The sequence below is a fragment of the Pituophis catenifer genome, unplaced genomic scaffold, assembly GCF_029215685.1.
Source record: "Pituophis catenifer annectens isolate HBS135680 unplaced genomic scaffold, rPitCat1.0.hap2 SCAF_1, whole genome shotgun sequence".
Taxonomy (NCBI): Eukaryota; Metazoa; Chordata; class Lepidosauria; order Squamata; family Colubridae; genus Pituophis; species Pituophis catenifer.
The window spans coordinates 299,251,591-299,274,463 of NW_027256881.1; the positions used below are offsets into that span (position 1 = coordinate 299,251,591).

The 22,873-nt window shown below is 38.5% G+C and overlaps 1 protein-coding gene across 9 annotated transcripts in view; it reads left to right on the forward strand.

Annotated features, from left to right (window-relative positions):
• The window catches only part of TMEM63C (transmembrane protein 63C), an 84,854-nt gene that overhangs the window by 42,102 nt on the left and 19,879 nt on the right, over positions 1-22,873 (forward strand). For 8 of the 9 annotated variants that reach the window (XM_070941073.1, XM_070941065.1, XM_070941056.1 and 5 more), the window contains 14 exons: positions 2,207-2,327; positions 3,712-3,939; positions 5,465-5,544; positions 9,216-9,303; positions 10,135-10,172; positions 11,652-11,794; positions 11,970-12,021; positions 12,700-12,808; positions 13,958-14,031; positions 16,670-16,750; positions 19,274-19,394; positions 20,431-20,564; positions 21,752-21,874; positions 22,575-22,728. In XM_070941073.1, the coding sequence (XP_070797174.1) occupies positions 3,742-3,939; positions 5,465-5,544; positions 9,216-9,303; positions 10,135-10,172; positions 11,652-11,794; positions 11,970-12,021; positions 12,700-12,808; positions 13,958-14,031; positions 16,670-16,750; positions 19,274-19,394; positions 20,431-20,564; positions 21,752-21,874; positions 22,575-22,728 (1,395 nt within the window). In that variant the 5' untranslated portion in view covers positions 2,207-2,327; positions 3,712-3,741. The remainder of the gene's footprint in view (positions 1-2,206; positions 2,328-3,711; positions 3,940-5,464; positions 5,545-9,215; positions 9,304-10,134; positions 10,173-11,651; positions 11,795-11,969; positions 12,022-12,699; positions 12,809-13,957; positions 14,032-16,669; positions 16,751-19,273; positions 19,395-20,430; positions 20,565-21,751; positions 21,875-22,574; positions 22,729-22,873) is intronic. The other variant, XM_070941060.1, reaches the window with a different exon arrangement.

The window sequence follows — 22,873 nt, forward strand, 5'->3', positions numbered from 1 at the left end:
AAGCCAACATATGTTATTCTCAGGTAAAATAACTGTGTGTGAATGCCCAAATCTGAGTGCCCCCAGGCTAGCTTTTTGCCTGATACAGGATGTGACCATGCATGATAGCTCCATCCCCAGTGTCACCAACTTCCTATTTTGAGCGGGGTTCCTGCTTAGATGGGATTTGTATTTGCTTTAAACATAACTAGAAGACAATTTTCTCAACATGGGAGAAAGGGAAAAAGTTGACTAAACCTACAAGGCCACACGTGGAATTCTGCATCCAGTTTTGGCCACCACATTATAAAAAAGATGTTGAGACTCTGGAAAGAGTGCAGAGAAAGAGCAACAAAAATGATTAGGGGCCTGAGGGCCAAAACATGAAGAACGGTTGCAGGAATTGGGTATGGCTACTCTAGTGAAAAGAAGAACTAGGGTTGACATGATAGCAGTTTTCCAATATTTGAATGGCTACCACAAAGATGAGGGGGTCAACCTATTTTTCAAAGCACCATAAGGCAAGACAAGAAGGAATGAACGGCTTGCCTACAGAAGTTGTGGCTACTCCATCACTGGAGGCTTTTAAGAAAAGACTGGATAACCACTTCTCTGAGATGGGATAGGGTCTCCTGCTTGAGCAGGGGGGTGGACTAAAAGACCTTCAAGGTTCCTTCCAATTCTGTTATTCTGTATTCTGAGGCTGCCCAGAGCAGGGAAAGTGTACCTAGTACCTGTGTTATGTCCCTTTGGACCTAGTGATAGGATAAATGTTTGACGAGGGAAAAAAGGAAGAATGGAGGAAGAGATGGATTGCACACTCCATTGTTTTGAATTGTATCTGTTTAGAGGTACAGGACTACCATGTTTTCCCGAAAATAAGACCCTGTCTTATATTTTTTTGAACCCTGAAATAAGCCCTTGGCCTTATTGCCATGCGCTCAAAAGCCCGATTGGGCTTATTATCAGGGGATGTCTTATTTTGGGGGAAACAAGGTATCTGATCAATCTGAGCATTGTGTTTCTAGTGCTTTCTGCCATTAAAAGGTTTTCTAATCATTGGGAGGTTGGCAGAGAGTCAGCTAAATTTCTTACAATTGCCTTTTACACCATCCTATTTGAGGGAGTTGGGGCATACTAGACTAAAAACAGGAATGGAGAGGATGGCATTCCATTAGCTGGAAGCTAAAATCATTTTGAAATACCAGACGCCTTAAGAGACAAGTCAGAATATTGCTGCTTGCTTCCACTTATGGGCTATTATTGGCATGTTGGCCAATAAAAGATTGTTGCCTAGAAGCAATATATTCCCTTTACAAAGGTAGCCCAAGCCCAGTGAAGCTGCCCTTATAATTTCTCATCTCACAGGAAAGTAGTGTACATAATATATCTTTCTTTTTAAAGATTTCTCTGGAGTTCCACATTTTGATCCCATGCTTTCCCAAGCTAACATTTGCAATTCTCTGAACTAGATTTATCTAATTTAGCACCTTCCAGTAGGCTTTGGACCACAATTCTCAAATTCCTGTCCAATATGGTAAATCCACTGGTGCTCCATTTTCACAAGGCTTAGTGCCCATTCTTAATTCACCCACTTTACTAATGTGCCACTAGCTGACTGACCCATTCATATATCACAATGTAATGTTTTTCTTCATGATTCTTTGATCATTTGAAACTAGAAATCCTTTTAACACCAATCTACACAATAGAAGCAATTAAAATAATAGAGCTGCAACGGGCCATTTAAACCATCAATGTTCAGTGCAACAGTCCAAATTAAAGTATCCCCAATAGATGTCTGTCTAATGAAAGTCAGCCACTGCCCCTCTGGATAAATTGGTTTATATAATTAATAAACACAACATTATCTTTTGGGGGCGTCACTTGTTTTTCAGTTTCCCTAACGTAACATTTTTTTCTGTTAAGCTCTGCAATCTGAATACAGTGGTTTTATTTTTAATTTTAAAGATCCAACCTTTCCTAAAAAGTGAGCTGAAAAGGCAACATCAAAAATAGCAAAGACAAAAGATGCCAGGGTGTGTGTGAGTTTAATAGAAAGAACATCACAAAAGTGCAATCTTATTTAGAAGCCAAAAACAAAATAAAACCCCAAAACCAAAATTAATATTAGTCACTTTGAAAATACAAACAGAGAGACAACCTAAACAGCCCTGTGGTTCAAAGTGCTTTCCCCTTATATCTTTCCTTTTTCTTCATTTTGTAGGATGAAATGCCATTAAAGCGAGCACAGAGGTTTCTGGGGATGTTAATTCCAAAGCCTGAAGTACTGCTAGTAAAGAAAATCTCTTCTAATCTTCACCTTCAATTCTTCAGATATTGATGGGGTAGGTCTACTTAATAAGTGGCTGTCATCATTGCCCTGGGTTTTTCCTTGGAGGAGAATGAGGTGTCAGGATGAAGATGAGAAGCCCTCTTTGCAGGGGGTAGAGTCTGAAGCAGAATCAGGTATATCTGGTGTATCTTTAGACATTGATCTGAAGTCCTAAACAGGGAGTAGGGAGTCCTGCTAGCTCACCTCTCTGACCCACAGCTTTTGAGCTCTAAGTACTGCTGCTATTACATGGAGAAAAGGTTAATGGGAAAAGTGCCAGACTACAAGGTCAGGCTCCCCTGGGAAAAGCAAACACCTTGGAAATCAAAATCACAATGACTTACAGCTGAACCTGGGATGAGCCAGTTTCTGGATACTACCGTATTTTTGAACTATAACATGCTCCGAAGTATAAGACACACTTAGCTTTTGGGAAGGAAAACACACACAAAAAAGCTGCCTCTGCCTCCCAGCAATTTGCCTCCTTACAGCAAATAGTGGGGATAGGTGGAGGTGATCCCCACCGCCTGGAACAGGTCGAAAATGGGACACATGGAGGCCGAAAATGGGGTGCGTGGAGGCTGAAAACAGGATTCATGGAGGCGGAAAATGGGGCACACGGAGAAGGCAATAGGTGGCAGTGGCAATGGGCGGCGATGGTGCTGATGGGTGGCGGTGATCCCTGCAGCCTGCAGCAGCTGATAGGAGGTATTCCGGGAGGCAGTTCCAACCGCCAATCAGCTGCTCGTGTTAATCAGGCTGTGCTGAAACTGACCACGCTGTTTGCTGTTTGCTGCAAGGAGGCAAATTGCTGGGAGGCAGAGGCCGAAGGGTGGGGGCCAGCAGGTGGGCGGGGCTTCAGCAACATTCACTTTATAAGACGCACAGACATTTCCACCCACTTTTTTAGAGGGGAGTGCATCTTATACTCCAAAAAATATGGTATATAAGGGAATATCAGAGGCTGATACATTTGCTGAAAACAGCATTCTTTTTAATTTGCCTTCCACTCTCAAAGTTGGCATTAGGGACCATGAACTGTTCTTGGGTATATTAACTTTCCATCTGGACTTCCGGCATCTAACTCATCTTCTTAGAATAGTATATATATTTTGGCTTTAGCATTCAAAAGATAATGTTAAAATACCACCTGACAACTCTATAGGCTGTTTTAGCAAGGATCTGACTGTCCTCTGTCCTCTATATCTCTGTATGACACAGCAGAGAACAAGCTTATAGAAGGATAAATGTATCCTCAGATATGAAAGTCTCCTTTGAGAGGCCCTTTTCAGTCTCAGAAACCTAGTGTCCAGAGCTATGGACATGGCCCCTTTCAAAGCCTGCTGAAGCCTAGTTTCTCTCTTTTCCCCTAACTCACTCTTACGTATTTTACACAGCAGAACTCCCTAAGAGACGACTGATTTGAGATGGACAACATGATCATGACCACATCTTCATCAGAAGATACGAACTCCGTCTCTCTGAATGTTCTCACATATCTGGATACTCTGACCAACATTACAGAGGAGCAATGCTTCAGCGCCCGTTCCCACAGCACTGTCTTGCAAGGGCTGCCGTTTGGTGGAGTGCCCACAGTACTTGCTCTCAACTTCCTCCTTTGGATGGTGAGTGAGAAGGAGAAAAATTATCTTCCTTTATTATCTGTTCATAAATCATCACCCATAACAGGTAGGAATGACAGACAAGCAGTAACATTTGGACAATTGTATATCTTTACATCAAACACATTGCATGAGATATGGCAGTTTTCTCCTTCAGTCCCTGATAATAATTCTCACTGGTTTCTTCCTTAGATGTTTCTTGAATTCTTGAGAAAAAAAAATCTCCACTGATACAAAGAGAAATATTTTCTCTTGAATATTAAAGCTATGGCAAACATATCATATGGCCTGTAGTCAGAGTTGTATGACTTCATATTGGTAATGAATAGGAATAACCCAGTGGTGGGATTCAAGTAATTTAACAACCAGTTCTCTGCCCTAATGATTTCTTCCAACAACCAGTTTGCCAAACTATTCAGAAAGTTAACAACTGGTTCTCCCGAAGTGGTGCGAACTGGCTGAATCCCACCACTAGAATAACCCCATTCATTCAGTCAGGTGACAGCAAACTTCCCTCTGCAACATTGCTTCACCCCAGCCAGTGTTCCACATAGGCCAGGTAGGTCTGCAACCAGCCATCCAGTATATATATTTTATCTAGTGCAGCGGTCCCCAATCTTTCCACCTTGAGGCCCAGCCCAGGAAAGGGGGCTGTGAGTGGTATGCGCACACGTGCACATAGCTCCATTTGTGTAAGCAGTGGTCATGCGTGTCCTCCACTCACATGAATGAAGCTTCATGCTTGAACGGAGGTGCTTGCACTCATGCAACCCCGCTCATGAGAATGGAGGACTCACAAGCAGAGGGCACTTGTTCTTGCACATGAAGCTCCACTCATGCGAGTGGAGAGTGCTCACATGCAAAGCTCCATTTGCGCAAATGCTTTCCCATTGCTCGCGTGGCCCAGTTTGAAACAAGCTATGGGCCGGTAGTGGGCCACAGCCCGGGGGTTGGGAACTCTTGATCTAGAGACCACCTCAACGAACAAGCAGGAGAATTCATAATTTCTTGCTCATCTTTACTTTGTACTGTTTTACACTTTTTCTCCAGTTTAACTCAAGTTCAGAATTCAACTGAGAGGCACATTTGTATCTTAGTGTGAATTCCACATATATTCATGCTATTCAAGACAGAATTAGCATATAAAAATTCCTGCCTGTTTATTTTTCCATCTTTAATTTATATTGGCAGGGTACATGCAACATATAGATCTGTTAAAAACTGAATGGATGCATTTGTACCACAGGTTAAGCTTCATTAATGTTAGTTTCTTTGGTCGTGCTGTGGTCATATGAATGCAGCCTGGTTACACTTCAGTCAGTTGTGCAAACCCAGAAAACGATTCAAAAACCAAGTTTTAATATTTAAGTGAGCTCTGAAAATCTACGGAAGCAGAAATCCCATTCTGCAGCTATTATTGTTGTTTATCATTTTTACTGCTATTTCTGTCACAGACAAGGGGAAAAGAATGGAGTATTTACATAGTGGAGAAGTTCATTAAATCGATAATGCTTCTCTCCAATTGCAGGTACTTCTCTTCATCTTCTCCTGCCTTCGGAAAGCAGCTTGGGATTATGGGCGCCTCGCCTTGCTGATGGATAATGACAGGTAAAATCTAACCTTTCTAAAAGGATGCAAAAGCTGAAAGGCACAGAAAATAATGAAATATTTTGCTGTTTACCAGACTTTTCCAGTTTAATGCCCACAGATATGTTGTGACTGCAACTCTTAAGAATTACCTGCCCCTAGCAGTCCAAGCATTTTGCAGGGCATCAGATTGGAGATGGCTGCTGTACATAGTCCAAAATTATCAGTACTGATGGGTGCTCTGTTGAGAATATAATGCACAAGGGCAGTATTATTAAAGCTTCAAAACTGGCATAATAATAGAAAAAATGTCATTAACTCTACATGACTAGTAGACAGTGAAAAATGTTTGCAATGTCCCTTAATTCTGGTAGAAGAAAAAATAATTAAATTCCCTTAAATTTTCCTTTTAAAAGAGGAACAATCCAAAGCACCTCCATAACATTCATAATATAGATGAAATCCCAGAATTGTGGAGTTGAAATAATCTAGTCCATCTCTTTCTAACATACATGAAAATCAGTTGAACCACCATTAAAAAGTAGCTGTCTCACCTTTTCTTTGTAGCCTCCAGAGATGGAAAACCCAGAACTTCTAAAAATAAATTGTTTCACTGTTGTATAGACCTTGCCACCCAAAATGTTTCTATATTCGATCAATATAGTAAAACTGCACAATTGGAAAGAAAAGGAACAGCAACAAAATCAGACGGTGACAATACCAAAGAACTGGCTGAAATTATACCACTGATGGAATATGGGGGAAAAAATTTTAACCTCTTACCTTATCCATTGATATGTGGTACTGAAAAGTTCAACTGAGATTGCCACCGGCCCAGGTTTTGAAAATTAAGATATCTGGAGGAAGATTGTGGACTTAAAAAGCATATTTTAGTAAATAAGAATTAGAAGAGCAAGATGTAAGATACTTTTGGGCAGAAGATCACATGATAGTTAATTGGTGAAATAAATCAGTGAACCATGAGCCAAGAAATCTCTGGTTGATAACTTGCCTCAGGAATGATTTCCCTAAGTGGTAGCTGTATGTTAGCCTTAATAGGCTTCCTTCTATTTCCTGTAATGTAGGAATAATCAAAACAGCTTTCTTGGAAGAAGAAAAAACACCAGTGCAGTTCTCTAATTCTGACCCTTTTTGAGATGTTTGTCTGCATCCTATACATCTCACTTAGTAATATTACTTGTTATTACTCTCTGAAGGTTTCCCTCCCACTGACTACTGTTGTTCTTCTTTTAATCAGCCGTTTGCCTCCAAGCACATGGAACTCCTACGAGTAAATGATACAGTGGTGATAAGGGAATCGAAGGCTTGGGGAATTGAGAATTCTTGTGAAAGAAAAAGAATCGCCACTGCTTTTAAAGGAGCATTTGACAGTCTATCAATTCTACCCAGGATCAATTAGCTTTCCCCAAATCAACTGTTTGTCAAGATGGAAAAGGTTTCTCCATCTGTGTTTCAAGGAGTTCTTGGCCTTGAAACTAAAAAGACCCAGGGTAAAACAAAATAAAATTATATCAGTGATACTTTTTCTCTTCCAGAAAAGGCAGAAAAGAAGGTGGGTTGAGTGGTGGAGGCAGATTGGATTAATTTTATTAGAGATGTCAAGTAGGGTGGATCTGCTCCTAATTGTCCCAAAGGTGATTTTTCAAAAAGCAACTGGATTTCGGGTTTTTTTTTCCTTGAAGATGTTTCACTTCTCATTCAAGAAGCTTCTTGGATGAGTAATGAAACGTCTTCAAGGGGGGGGGAAAATAAGAAAGTCTAGTTGCCTTTTGAAAAATCACCTTTGGGACAACCATGACCTGGATGACTGAGAATCTCGATAGACATTCTGCTCTATGTGAATTGTTTTAATTCACTTCCTTCCCATTTTGCAGTGGCTTTTCTTCCTTCCACAGGATGTTTGAATGTCATCTGGTAACATGGGTAAACTTTAAAATATTCTCTTGGTTGTTAATCTATAATATATTGTCTGTCTGATAATGATGGGTTTCATTTGATTGTTTAATGTTGGGTGAATGGGAAGGTTAGAGTCAGCATCTAATACTTAAAATACTGTTTCTTCACCATTACCTTAAAGTAGAATTTTCAAATATCCATGCTTTTAATCTATTCTAGAGGATCACATTTTTGTAATATGTAGTGGGTGTCCTTTTCATGAATGCTTACAGTTTTGTAATTACTCTTACTGAAAATTCTGATCTGGCCATTCTTAATGCTATTATGTAAGATTGATTAATTCTTGGTTTGTATAAATAGTCTGTTACTTTTCCACTGGTGATTTGATTTGGCTCTGGGCATTGTTCCTTCTCCTATTTATGGTACATCTTTTCCAGATATAATTTTCAAGTAAGTGCCAAAGATTGCAGATATCAAAATGGAGTCTAGAACGAGGGCTTTAAATTCTGGTCTTAGTCTAATCATGAAATGCTACCTATGAGCAAAGGGATGTTTAGGTTATGAGTACTTCCATAGGTATCTTGCATTACCTCAGCCATGCTGCTATGCAGGGAGTATCACTGCACAATAGCAATGCTTAACAATATTTGGTGCACTTATTTTTTTCCCTAACTAATGGACCAAATGCCTAGTACAGCGGAGAGCATGAGCTTCAAACTTGTCAAATCATGGTCTCCATGTTGGGGTTTGGTATACCTTGGTAGATATGAATATGGTCAACCCTAATTGGGAGGTGGGGACTATGCTTCACCCACAGAAGTTCCCAAATGTAACTCCCAGCATCTTCAGTTTTTTTTTAAAGCAGAAATTAATTTTAGATGGTATTGTACTAGATAAAAAGTACTTTCAAAGGACTATTAGGAATTACAATTCAGCAACATCATCCTGGCCATTATATACACAAAGATGCTAAATTAGTATAAGGCTGCTTCTGCTTCCTAAGAGCAGAAAAATTAGAGCCAGGAGTGGGATTTGGGGGTTCTCCAAACTGCACAGAATCTTAGCTAGTGGTTCTTCTGAACCTCTGCAAACCCCCAGCAGCCCACCCCTGGTTACAAAGCAATAAAGATAGAGAAACCAGAGCATGTATCAAAATCCAGTAAAGGTAACCAGAGGCTTCTGATTTCTCAGCTCCAATAAGATGCCATAGAATATTATCGAAGATAGTTTAAAGAATTCATATGACTGAATTTTCTAGCAATCAATCATGCACCTAAGATTTTGTTCCCTCTGAAGTTCTCCATCCCTCCCCACCTAAGATTAGTAAATTCTTACTTGAAGCAAAAAATTCAAGTGGTTCAGGCAAGAACAAGGATATATGTGTACAATCCCAAAGTCCTTAATTCATTAAAACGCTTTTGGCTGCATATGTTCTTCTGGCTTCTAATTCCATACTCTCTACAATGGTACCTACATACTTCTTCCAAGACCACTAAAGCTGTAACATTTATTGGAGAAGGGCACACATCTGTTTTCTTAAACTTTCTTGAGCATCAGTATCTTCTTGGAATATTGTCACTCTTCTTCTTTTAGGCTTGTTGGTGTCCTGAGGTTGTGGAACTGTAGATATTTAAAAGTGGCTTGGTTGGAATAATATTCCTCTCTCCATTCTTTTTCTTTTCCTCCTCTATATCTAATTTACACTGTCTTCCTCTTATCTTTCTCCATATTCCCCCTTTTCTTTTCCCTGTCATTTACTTCCTATATATGGGAAGCCTGACATCCCTCTTCTATGGAGAACAAAGTGAAAAAGAGAAGTCCCCTTCTGAGAGCAGCCCCTTGGATGCTGACAACAAAGATGTGGTAAGTTTGAGAGGGGCTGCGGGGAAGGGAGGGTTAGAAAAAAACTTTTATGACAAAGAGAATTCCTATCCCTATTTGCCCATTTCCATCAACTTGATATAGGAAAGCAAAAACAGGGTTGCTGATGACTTGAGAGTGAATGATGTCCATCAGCTTTATGGACATGTGAATTTCCCAAAAAGGCAAAGTGATTGTCATTGCTGCCCTTGTCAAGCTGCTATTTTCTGATATCAATTTGATAATGTTGTTAAATCAAAAGAAATACCAAGCTCAATGAGGAAAATGGTCCATCTGCTTGAAACTCCTGCTTTTGATAATTTGTACAATATTTTTTCCTCAAAAATGTCTGGAAAAGATTAAAAACGTTTGGACAACCTGTCTTCATGACAGTTTATTTCAAACACAGTAATCAGTTTTAAAATATTTTTAAGTCTGAATAATGATGATAATGATAATGATAATAATAATAATCATTAATAATAATGATCTCATGGCCAAGTCCCTTACTGTATCTTCCTTATTCCAAGCCAAGAGTTGAGAAATCTATGTCCTTCCAGATGTTGTTAAATTTCAACTCCTGTGGTCCTGTGACCAATGTTACTTGGCATTAAAGGGGCCTGGAGGAACATTGTCCATGGGGTCGCAATAGTTCAGACACGACTTCGCGACTAACAATAACAAAGATTTTACCCTTGTTTAAGACAAGAATAATAATACGCTCAGTTACTTTACTCTTACACCATATTTAGGGGGAACAAATAGACATAGATAATAGTTTCTTCTATAATTGATTTTAGCTAGCTCATTGAAATTCTCCAATTTCCTTCCTAGGGATTCTGCTCCTGGCTTCTTTCAATTTACCAGATGAAGTGAGTACATATCACTGTGGCGATATTGATGAAAGTTCATAATCTGCTCCATCTTTTATGTGATAGAGTGATTACTGTGATGATATTTTCCTTTCCATGCTGGTTGTTTTTTAAAAAAAGAGAGAAATTGGAAATTCAATAAGGAATTAATTTTTCCCCCCACTTAGTTGCCTCTTCAAACAGAAGAAATCATCCCACTCATTTAGCTATTGCTGTGTCATAAAGATATTATTTTCAAGTTTGTTTGTTACAAAAAGCTGCCTTTTACTGAGATCTAGTATGTTTATATGGTTTTTATGTTTTTAATTACATACTGCCAGACTAATTCTGAGAGTGAGATCGGTGGTCTCTAAATTTGATTTTTTTTAAAGGCTCTCACTAAGATAGAATTTAAAATAATAATAATAATAAATAGTAGTGTTGAGAAAATAATTTAGTTCCCGCTTCTTCCTAATCAATACCTCAGTATTTAATATGCAAATTGGAACATCATGATCTTTTGGGCTTCTCATGGAACTGGATTTTATAACATAATGTTCATTTTTAAAAAAAAAAAATCCAAAGGCATGTGAAATTCATGTTCTAAAACATATTTGGAAATGCCAGACTTGAAGAAAACCTGTACATGTTTTTTTTTAAGAAATATGTCCCTCATCTGTATTTTTAAAAAAAAAAAAAAAAGAATGCAGGTGGCTGCATAAGAGGAAGAGAATAATTTATGTATGAAAACCTAGAAAAGAAACAAAGGGGTGTGTGGGGAAGTAAACAGAATAATTTTTTTGAAAGCAAATTAATTAATGCTCTTTTCTTATCACCCTGACCCATCCTTCCCCAACCTTGTGCCCTCTAGATGTGTTGAACTGCAGGTTTCCTGCTGGCTGGAGATAAGGAGGGTTGCAATCCATCACATCTAGAGAGCACCAGGTTAGGTAAGGTGGTATTTGAGGTGTCATATGTGATGGCTCAGAAAAACAATTTTACACTGAATTATTATTATATATTGCTATTTCACTTTATTATTGTTTTATTTAAGGGGAACTCCTCTCAAGCCCTTTCCATCCTTTTATGCTAAAAAGATTCCACTTAAAAACTTGTTTTAAGGTTTTAGGCGGGATACCTGGATTTCGTTTGTTTTATTGCTTTCTTTGATTTGAGGATACTCAAGATAGTAAGGAATGGAATTCCTCTGGATATGCACACTTACGGACTAAAGAGCCCTGCTAATACTTTTTTTTTTGTCACATAGGCCTAATTTTATAAAGCATAAAGCATAGAAATAAAATCCCTCCGTTGAGCATGTCATCTATTTTATACTGGCAAGAAAACTACATAGTCAATGCTGTTCTTTTTTTTTTTTTTCCATTTCTGGATGAAAGGTAGAAGGGGATCTTATTGAGTTGACATGTCTTTCTTTCTTCCTTCCTTCCTTCCTTCCTTCCTTCCTTCCTTCCTTCCTTCCTTCCTTTCTTTCTTTCTCAGAGATGAAGAAATTCAAAGCAAGTGTGGAATTGATGCCACAACCTACCTCTCTTTCCAGCGGCATCTGTTGGTGCTGCTCTTGATTGTCTGTGTGCTCTCTGTGGCTGTCATCCTTCCCGTCAACTTCTCTGGTGATCTCCTTGGTATGTAGCTCTTCAAATTCACTGGACAATTAATTGTTGAGAACACCAGCATTCTAAAAGCTTAAAAATACCACTCTACAACTTTGCAGGCATTATGAGTACAATGCTGTTCTTAGAAGAATAAAATGCCTTTTGTTAAAAATGCACTAACTTCTGTCTCCTTTCTCTCTTTCAGGAAAAAATCCAGCTAATTTTGGCCGAACCACAATTGCAAATGTTCCCAAAGAGTAAGTGATTCAATTTCTTCAGAGTTGAATTACTCACTATTTATAATGATGGCATTGTGGACCATTTTCTGCAAATACATAAATAAATAAGTTTCAATAAATCCTTATTTATTTTGTCTAACTTTCTGAGTCCAGTACATATGTGCATAAGTGGGTTGCAATTTTGTATCTTACAGTTGAACTGTAAGCTACAAATAATAAATATAAATGTATGTCCAACTGTGCTTCCCCTCAAAAAGAGCTACTGTCTTTGACAAATTCTGCACCACTGATTTCTATAATGTAGCTTTGTGATTTTGAATTAATGCCAGGTGAAATTTTTATTTTGGTGCTTTATTTTGGTTGCAAGCATTAAAATGATTTGTTTTCCTTCAAGACATTGTTGACTAAGGCTTCTTCCATGCATTAATCATGATTCTATGACAATATACAATGGTGAAGCCAACTTTCTATATTACAGATAGACCAATAGCAATAGCACTTAGACTTAATATACCGCTTCAAAGTGCTTTACAGCCCTCTCTAAGCGTTTTACAGAGTCAACATAAAATGAATCAAATCAATGGCTGAAAACAAGGAATGGCTGGCATCTTCTAGGAAATAGTAGTTATCTTGTTTTCTGATAAAGATACCTATTTTTCCCATGTGAAAATGTCTCTCTTTTTTGCTCTATTGCAGTGACCGTCTCTTGTGGCTGCATAGTATCTTTGCTCTCCTCTATTTCATCATCACTGTTCTCTGCATGACTCATCATTCCATCCAATTAGAGTATAAGGAAAATGAAAAGGTAATAATTGCAGTGGCCTCGTTGACACCTACCTTTCTCACCTTTCAGAGATGGACACTCTCTAGACTAGTGTTTCTCAACGTTGGCAAGTTTAAGATGTGTGGACTGCATACTGACTGAAGAATTCTGGGAGTCGAAGTCCACATATCTTAAACTTGTCAAGACTTAAAAATACTGATCTAGACATTCATCATTCATCCTATGCTCCATGGCATAGGACCCGGGTACATTTGAGATAGTCTTCTGCCACCAATAGCCTCCCACCGACCAGTCCGCTCCCACAGAGAGGGTCTCCTCAGGGTGCCATCAGCCAAGTTATGTCGGCTGGCGACACCCAGGGGGAGGGCCTTCTCTGTGGGAGCCCCAGCCCTGTGGAATGAACTGCCCCCGGAAATACATAAGATCTCCGACCTCCAGGTGTTTCGTTGCGCATTGAAGACCCTGTTGTTCCGCCAGGCTGGGCTATCAACATAATAATTTTAAATTGGGGTATTTTAAATTTTTGGGGTTTTAATCCGGCCAAATCTATTTAATTATTTTAATTTTTAATCATTGTTGTGTCTTGTGTTTTTAAATTGGCTGTACACCGCCCTGAGTCCTTCGGGAGAAGGGCGGTATAGAAATAAAATTATTATTATTATTTATTATTATTATTATTATTATTATTATTATTATTATTATTATTATTATTATTATTTGTTGTTGTTGTTGTATCAGGCCAGGGAAGAAATTTGTCCAAATATTAGTTTGAGATTGTTTAAATGCTGCGATTCAGTTTGATCATACAAATTTTATTCTGAGAGGAGTAAGCTTTCACCGCATAAGCAATTTGTTACCTCAGGGTCATAAAATAGCAGTAGATATGCAAAGCCCTGCGTGATGCAGGATGAGGGTGACACAGCAATATTTTAATTAGCCATTTCTATTATTAAACTGTTCTTACCACTAAATATTTTCTTGCAAAGTTTAAGCCAAATATATCTTCTTGTAATATAAGTCTGTAGTCCTACACTAGAAGAAAATAATGAGTACAAATAATACTAGAGAATACTAGAGTTTAGAGTTTAAGTGGCAAAATATTGGAAGCTGACAAATGTTACAACTATTAAAGTGTTTCCATTTCTGACCTCTTCCTTTCTTGTCTTTTAGCTGGCCCGGACATTGATGGTTACCAAGATTCCCAAAGAGATCACAGATACATCTCTTGTTATCAAACACTTCCAGTAAGTACAACTATATGCTCAGTATTATTATTTTTTTTTCAATAAACATGCTCTTTTAGCTAATGATAACCATGGGTGAGGAGTCACTAATAAATACATTCAACAGTACAGGTAGTCCTCAATTTACGACCACAATTGAGCCCAACATTTCTGTTGTTCAGTGACACATTTGTCAAGTGAGTTTTGCCCCATTTTATGACCTTTCTTGCCACAGTTGTTAAGTGAATCACTTTGGTTGATAAATTAATTACCGGGTGGTTAAATGAACCTGGCTTCCCCATTGACTTTGCTTGTCAGAGAGTCACGATAAAGTGATCCTATGACCTTGGGACACAGCAACGGTCATAAGTATGAACCAGTTGCCAAGCATCTGAATTTTGATCACATGATCATGGGGATGCTGCAAAGGTCGTAACTGTGAAAAACATTCATAAGTCACTTTTTTTCAGTGTCATCGTAAGTCACTAAATGAATTGTAAGTCAAGGACTACTGTAGACAGCCTAGCATGGAGCCCTGAAATATGCCACTTTATACTTTCTTCCAGCTTGATATGAAGCTGTTGGCATATATTCATAAAGTAGGATTAGTAAGCTCATGTAGCATTGCTTCCTGCTTAGAACTTCTCATATTCTTTAAGCTCATCTGGAAGCTGTTTGAACCATTTGTCAACTGCAGTCTCATTTCTGTGCAACACACTAGTAATCTTTATGCTTTGTCGTCATATCTGGAATTTACTTCAACCATATAATGCTGCACACAGTATTAGAATTTAATTTCAACCAGGATATTATCCTCTTTATTGTATTTCTCTCTAACCAATTGGAGAGAGATCTATATAGAACATTCACATTAGCTTGGATGGGACGTCAGCCTTTTGCAAAGAACCCATTTCCATTATGCTTCATTTTGAAGAGTGAGTCACTGCTATCATATGGATTGTGCCAGATATCATTAGAGATCAGTTCGCCTGAATTATGTCAGACTATCACAAACATCCAGTTGCCAGACAATGCAGGCATAACTATTAATGTCTGTGAAGCATTACAGGCTGAACATTTGATTCATATGGATGCCGCTTTAGGGAGAGTGGTTTCCTTGTTTCTGACTCTCAAAACCTGCCTGAAAATAATTTAGCTTGCTATCTACCCATATATGTGATTCATAGAAACCGAGTGAAAAATTGATAATAAAATTATAATTAGGGCGTTATTTCTTTATTTATAAAATGTATTGGTTGCCCATCTGGGTGGCTTACAATTATGAAAATATACTAAATATACTAAAAACATAAATAAATTAAAAATCAGCCAAACGCTATAATCCAATTAAAGATGGGAAGGGTGTAGGCAGGATGGGAGGGGAGGTTGGATCTGTTATTAATCAATCAAATGAGCAACTGAGATTTTGTCACCCCCATCCACCTTTCTTTCCTAAGTGGAGTTCTATTTTTTTTTAATTCTAAAAATATGCCAACTCAAATAACATCAGTTACAATAACTAACCATTATTTTCTCTTTTCATGAAGCATTTTCTCTTGTGAGAGTTGATTTCTGAAAGCTGATTTGGACATTTTGATTAATTATGACCCATCAAGTCTTATTTGCAGATTCAAATTAGCGTCATCAGCATAGTGAAGCTATTAACATTTCTTCCTCCAGTTTTAAAGCAATGCTCATCTTCTCCAATCTTAATATATTAACCTAACCCTAACCCTAACCCTTAATATACCAGTGATGGTGAACCTTTTTTCCGTTGCGTGCCAAAAGCGGGGGGAAGGCGGGGAGGTCATGCATATATGCCCACACCCATAATTCAATGCACCCCGCGCATGCGCGTGTTCCCCCCACTCCCCCCACTTTTGGCACGCAATGGCACAGTGGGCCCGGTAGGCCCATTTTTCATTCTCCCCAGGCTTCAGAGCCTTTCTAGGAGCCTGGGGAAGGCGAAAATGGCCTTCCCCACCCCCGGAGGCCAGAAACAGACCTTTTGCCAACTTCCGGTGGGACCGGAAGGCCCATTTTTCGCTCTCCCCAGGCTCCAGAGGATTTCTAGAAGCCTGGGGAGGGTGAAAATGGCCTTCCCCACCACCCCCCGGAGGCCCTCCGGAGGCCGGAAATGGCCCGTTTGCTGGCTTCCAGTGGGATTAGAAGTCATGCCATAGGTTCGCCATCATGGCTATATACAGTGTTATACTATACTGTATATTCATCATGTAGGTCAGCAGTCCCCAATCCTTCCAATTCGGTGGACTGGCAGCAGCAGCAGGGCAGCAGATATGGGGGAAGAGAGGATGGTTTTGCACATACACCTGTCACTTGTGCAAATGGAGCTTTGCGTGTTTGCCTAGCACTTGCACAGCCAGTTCCCAGTGGACCATGGACTGGTACTAATTCACAGACCAGGGGTTGGGGACTCATGATATAGATTGAATAAATAAGTGGAAGATATACAGTCTTGTTTCAATTATCCTGCTGGAGCCAGGCTATTTTGCCATATTCTGTTCATGCTGTGACTTCTTAACTGGTATATGGGTTTTGTGTGAGAATAATGTTCTGGGATGCCCATTTTTCCAAACACATTCTACAAGGAATATTAGATTTTTGTTCAATTAAAGATTTTGATTATCTCTTCTGATAGTGAGGCTTATCCAAGTTGCACAGTGACTGGTGTCCAATTTTGCTCTGATGTTCGCAGATTGATGAAGCTGGATTCAGAGAGGTAGGCTTTCAAAAGTCTTGCTTACAGCTGAGTTATTCTGAGCCCCTCAGAATGTGTGGAGGAAAATGTTCTGGTGTCTCTGTGCATCGGGATCATGCTAGAGGGAACTATGGTTAAAAAAAATATGACTAGATAATAATAAGCACCACTATAAAAAAGTGTCATCACCTTTCTTCATCTAGTGAAGAGACAAAAAAGAAAGTAGTTTCTTGTCCTTTGCTCAAGAAACAATTTTTATTTAACCTGGTATGCTTTATCCATTTATTTACTCCCTTAAAATACAAGCGTCACAATAGAACCCATTAATTCTGTTTCTGCTGCCTGTCATTTTTGCATTGGTTTTAATCCTTGTAATCAGTGGTGGAATTCAAATAATTTAACAACCGGTTCTCTGCCCTAATGATTTCGTCCAACAACCAGTTCACAAAACTTCTCAGAAAGTTAACAACCGGTTCTCCCGAAGTGGCTGAATCCCACCACTGCATGTAATTCACTTCAGTTTCTATATTAATCTGCTATTTTGAAAAACCTTATCAAAATATGTATTTAATATAGTGGTTCAGTTTATTTTATTGTTCTTTTAAAAGAACCTTGCATTTCAGGTTACACTTCACTAGATTGAATACTTCATAGTTAAAGAATACCAATTTCATAAAAAGAAACAGCTTGGTGTAGTGGTTGAAGGCACCAAGCTAAAAACAGAGAGTGAGGAGCTAGTCTTGCCTTAGGCACGAAGCCAGCTTGGTTGACTTTGGACAAGACTTCAGCTGTCAACCTGAGAAACTAGGAAATGGCAAACTGTTTCTGAAAAATTTTGCCACTGAAATTGCAGAGATTTAAAGGAACAAAAAAAATGATAATATATCTGGTAATGCAGTTAAAGCCATAAATCTTTTATAGTTTTCTGAAAACAGGGCTACAGAAGCAATCAGAAGTACTGGTCGGTGAAAAGATGTGTCAAGCTCATTTTGGAAAATTAAAAACCTTGGCATCAAACCTGAATTCTGGAACAGGGAGAGAATGTCATAATTTAAGACATTTGTTTCAAAACCAAGTCGAAGCCCTTTTCAGGGCCCAGTCAGTCTTTTGTTCTGTGAATAAAGGCAGCTTCCAATTTTGAAGCTGCTGCCATGAAAGGAAGGTTGTAGTACAAAAAGCTATTCCTAATTTCCTATAGGCTTTTAAAGTTTTTTCAATATTAATATCAGTTAGTAGTAGAAAATGAGGTGAATCCAAATTAAATATAAGAATCTCCACTAAAATAAATCAGAAATGTACACTTCCCCTTATTTCTCATGTAATATAACATTTCTGAAGTAACAAAATGTGACAGTTTCATATGTAATTAAATGTTGTTATATTTTGAAATGCATTTATAACTACAGGTTTTAATGCTGTGAAAGGTTTTTCAATACTCGGGAAAATATAAAATCCAATGGATAATTAAATAACGTACTATTTTCTTATTGGAATGTGAAAATATTGAATTCTATAAGTGTTTTTGGGTTGAAACTTTCCCCTGCCCCAAATAATTTATCTGTCTTGCTTACATATACCCTGAGCACCAAGGGACTAGCTGAGGTCTTTTACAATATTAGGAAAGGAATGCAACTATATGGCTCAAATATTCAATAGGCATATATTGTCCCTGTATGACAAAAGAAGGAAAGAAGCAACTTCTTTAATTTAAACACATAATAAACACAATAAATCAGATCAAAATTTGCTTGCCCCAGCATTTGGCTCTCGCAGTGGCTAATCATATGCCTATCAAATGGCAGCCATCTAAACTGAGAACGAGAGTATCTTCCAATAATACCATCAAAACCAACAACCAATGAGAGGGTCCATGAATTTATCTTACTTGCCTTTTAAAGTCAACCCAATTGGAAATCATCAAATTGGGGTGCTCTAATCAAAGGGGCCCTTCCTACCAGTTGACATTATTCATCGGCTTTCATGCCCTCATCAAATACACCATTTTCTGAATGATATCTCCAAACATTATTTTTAGTATAATTATACATCAGCAAAAGAGAGGACTCATGAGATCCAACCTAGGAATAATGGAAGCCTCATTCAACTTGTTTTGGCCTATTATGGTCTTCACCATTGTTCCTAGAAAATATTCTTACAGTTTCAAGAGACACGGTGGTGCAGTGGTTAGAATGCAATACTGTAGGCTACTTCTGCTGATCACCAGCTGCCAGCAATTTGGCAGTTCGAGTCTCGCTGGCTCAAGGTTGACTCAGCCTTCCATCCTTCTGAGGTCGGTAAAATGAGGACCCAGATTGTTGGGGGCAATATGCTGACTCTGTAAACCGCTTAGAGAGGGCTGTAAACACTATGAAGCCTTATATAAAGTCTAAGTGCTATTGCCATTCATTCCAAATCAAAAGTGCCAGAAATTTTCATTTGTAAGAACATGAAATACGAGATTTGGAAAAGTGTCGTAAAGGTGTTGTAAAGAAATGGATGGCTGCATTAACATTTCCCCTCCCCCCCTAATTTTATACCTTCCAGGCGCAAGGCAATGAAAGGGAGGCTTTACTTCACAACCAAGGCTCAAAAGGAAGGGAAGATTATGATCAAAATCCATCCTTGTGCTCGAATTTTCTGCTGCCGTATTTGTGGTTTTGAAGAGGTACAAAGAATATAAAGATATGAACTGATTGTAAAAAATCTGCACTGGGAACTTTGGGTCTCATGTTCCCTCCCGTTGCTATGTATATGCTGTCAGTCATTGGCCTGGGCGAGAGACAGCTTCCTTCAATATCACATATTGACCATAAAAGAAATAATAGCCCAGCTCAAAAAGAAAGCTGAATGCCCAGTTCTACCATCCCAGTCACCTAGGCTGAGCTCATACCAAAGATAAGATTTCAACTTTGGACTTTGAGAGCATTCTTTTTAGTGCAGGGATCTCCAACCTTGGCAACTTTAAGACTTGTGGACTTGTGGATTTCAACAAGTCAAGGCTGGAGGCCCCTGTTTTAGTGGGTAGCTGGGGTCAGTTAAGCTCTGAATGAATTTTTGTTCTTGTTTTAAAAACGAAGATTGTAGCCATGCCATATTCTCATCACTTACATTAGCGTTTCTCAACCTGGGCCATGTTCATACAAATAGAAAATCTGACAATAGAGGGGACTTCAATTCTGGGAGTTGCTCAGTGATTGTCTCCTGAGAACATTATCAAGGGATCATACACGTCACTTTTCAGACTGAAAAGAAACCATGATGGGTCAGGTTTTCTGGAGATAGTTACAGAGAAAAGGCTCTCCCCTGCCTTTTAATCCCCATAACAGTAAACGTATCTGGAGAGTTAGCCAAAAGGAATGACTGATGACAAAGTTGGCGACCTGAATGCCAGTACTATTCATCTGTTTAGCAAATATATAAAGGGAATTATTTAAATATCCTGATAAGGGGAAAAAACAATAAAAAGCAAAAAAAAAAAAAAGAGAAAAAGGTCTAATCAGTTCAGGTACTTTTGGTACTTAAAAGTGGCCTTAAGTTTCAGACTTTTCTAAGTTTCCCAATATATTATTTGGAGAAACAACCAATGAAAGCTGCCTCTGGGAGAATATAGGAAGTTGGTTGACCCCATCTAGCATTTATTCTAGCTAACATTTTAAAATCAATGACAAAAAAAAGAAGTAAATTTATTTCTTTTTGACTAGGTGGATGCTGAGCAGTACTATGGGGAGCTAGAGGAGAAACTGACAGATGAGTTTAATGCTGAACGCAGCCGGATTGCTCTCAAGCGCCTTGACATGGCCTTCGTCACATTCCAGGATGAAAGAATGACAGCCACGTGAGTCTTCTTACTACAAATCTTTGTTATCTGAGGCTAAGAAGCCAATGGATGGGAGTGGGATCCTTACAGTACTTCAAAATTAGCAATAGGCCTCTACCACAGTTGAGACCGAAGGATAATTTAGAGAAGGTTGTTTTTTTCAAATTTGACAACTTTAGGACTTCAACTGCCAGAATTCCCAGCTGGCATCTTAAAGTTACCAGATTTGAAAAGCACTGATTCAAGGGTTCCATTGAAAACTTTGTGGCACACACAGTTCTCTCCTTGAAAGGAAAGAAATAGCTGTGTTACTGAGAGGTAACTCAAATTAACACTACTGCTCTCCAGCCTATTCTGTTTAATTGTTGCTTTGTTTTTTCCAGTGGTAGGGCCGACCCTGTTTAAAAATCATTTCCAAAGATAGAAGTAGATAATTCAATTGCTATGAAAGGCCTCATTCTCCCAGCAAAAAAATATTGCAGGCTGCTCTCTTTCAGATGGTCCTTCCTTTTCCCTCTCCTATTTCTCCTTCACTTAAAGGCTGCCAGATATGGCATCAAATCAATTCTGAACACTAGCTGCAGTGGGAAAGGGGCCTTATAATTAGGTGGCCATCCCTGCTCTTAAGATTTGTTGACAAGAGGGTGCTTTATGTTTTTTTTTTATTCTGCTGGTTCTTATTTTAATATCCACCATCTGTTTCTTCCCATCAATAATGTTTTATAATCCACATATAGCATTGGACAGTCTTGTATACAAGTTACTTTTCTTTGGAGTTTTCTCCCTCCACACTGCCAGTTATTACATATTCAAGACAAAAACATTTTCTTTGGAATGGGTATCCCCATTCCTATTGTATCTGCCAAAAGACAGCAGGTGAATAATTTAGTTTTTTCAAACCGAAGCATTGCGATTTGGGGATATTAAGCTGCTTCTTAAATATTTTAGTGTCATACATTAAAGAGCATAATTTATTTCATATTATGCCTGAATCTCTATAAATGTGTAAGTCTGTTGAGTGACATTTGCGAAAGATAGAAATGATATGTGTTAAACCAAAAAAAAAAAAAAAAAGATTTGGTAGCTAACCACATAAATAAAACTGTTGGGCTGGATAAGGCAATCAACATGATTTTTTTCTTATTCCAATACAAGAGGAACCTGACTAGTTAATTCCAGCTCTTGATTCTTCCTTGGTTTCCTAGTATTTTGAAGGATTACAGCCGCATCCGCTGCCGCAAGCACCCACAACAGTCATCTGTTACTACAGTGGTGAAATCCCATTGCTGGAGTGTCAGCTATGCCCCTGCGCCCAATGACATCATCTGGTAAATTCTCTTTGTTCTTCCCCCCAGCTTGGATTTCTGTAGTGTAAAAATTTGTAAAAAAAAACATTGAAATGTTAAGTTCTCCCATTATGAGTGCTATATGTTTCTTTATTAGCCACGGAGGGTGTGTGATTGTTATAAAATAGTCTAGCATATTTCAGGAGAAATACATTGTTGAAAGCATGCCTAAGAGTAGCACCAAGTACAAAAGAAATATTGAACAAATCTTCTGTACTAGTTGTAAATATTGGTGAATACAGTGTTTGGTACAGGAGTTAGTAATACAGCAATTACAATTTTAGATTTTAGGCAGTATTATAATGGTCATAATTTTTTTGTGTGTGGATGTTCATCTGGCTTTGATTGTTATTTTCTTATATTGTTAAAGTCTACAAATTGTCCACTGGTGGGCAATGCACAGTAAAGGAATTACATAAACAAATTTTGCCCTCAGACTAGTTTAAAGTACTAGTTTAATAAGTACTTAATTCAGCATCTAGTCCCAATTTGTTGTGAAAGATTATAAATTTTCAAATGCACAATTTGTACTTTTTAAATGTATGTTGTGATCTAGGTACAAGTCCCAAAAGGACATATGGTGGAACCTTTATCTTGAGTCAAGCCCTAACATATTGATATTGGTCAATGTTTCCTTGCTTTAGCTGTACACAACCTACAACCTCTACTTTCTTTCTCACAGGGAGAATTTATCCATTGGTGGTGCTTTGTGGTGGGTGAAATGTATCCTGCTCAACATCTGCCTTTTCATCCTCCTCTTCTTCCTCACTACTCCAGCCATCATCGTGAACACCATGGACATGTTCAACGTTACACGGCCTGTGGAGAGCCTCAAGGTGCAAAGCAGAGCTGTAGTTCCTTATTGATCCTGAAGCCTTATTGCAGGCAGGATAACATCTCACTCCCAGTCCTTTGGGTCTTCTTATTCCATGCTTATTCTTACTCCACACTCCATATCATTGTACTTGCCTACCTGTTAGG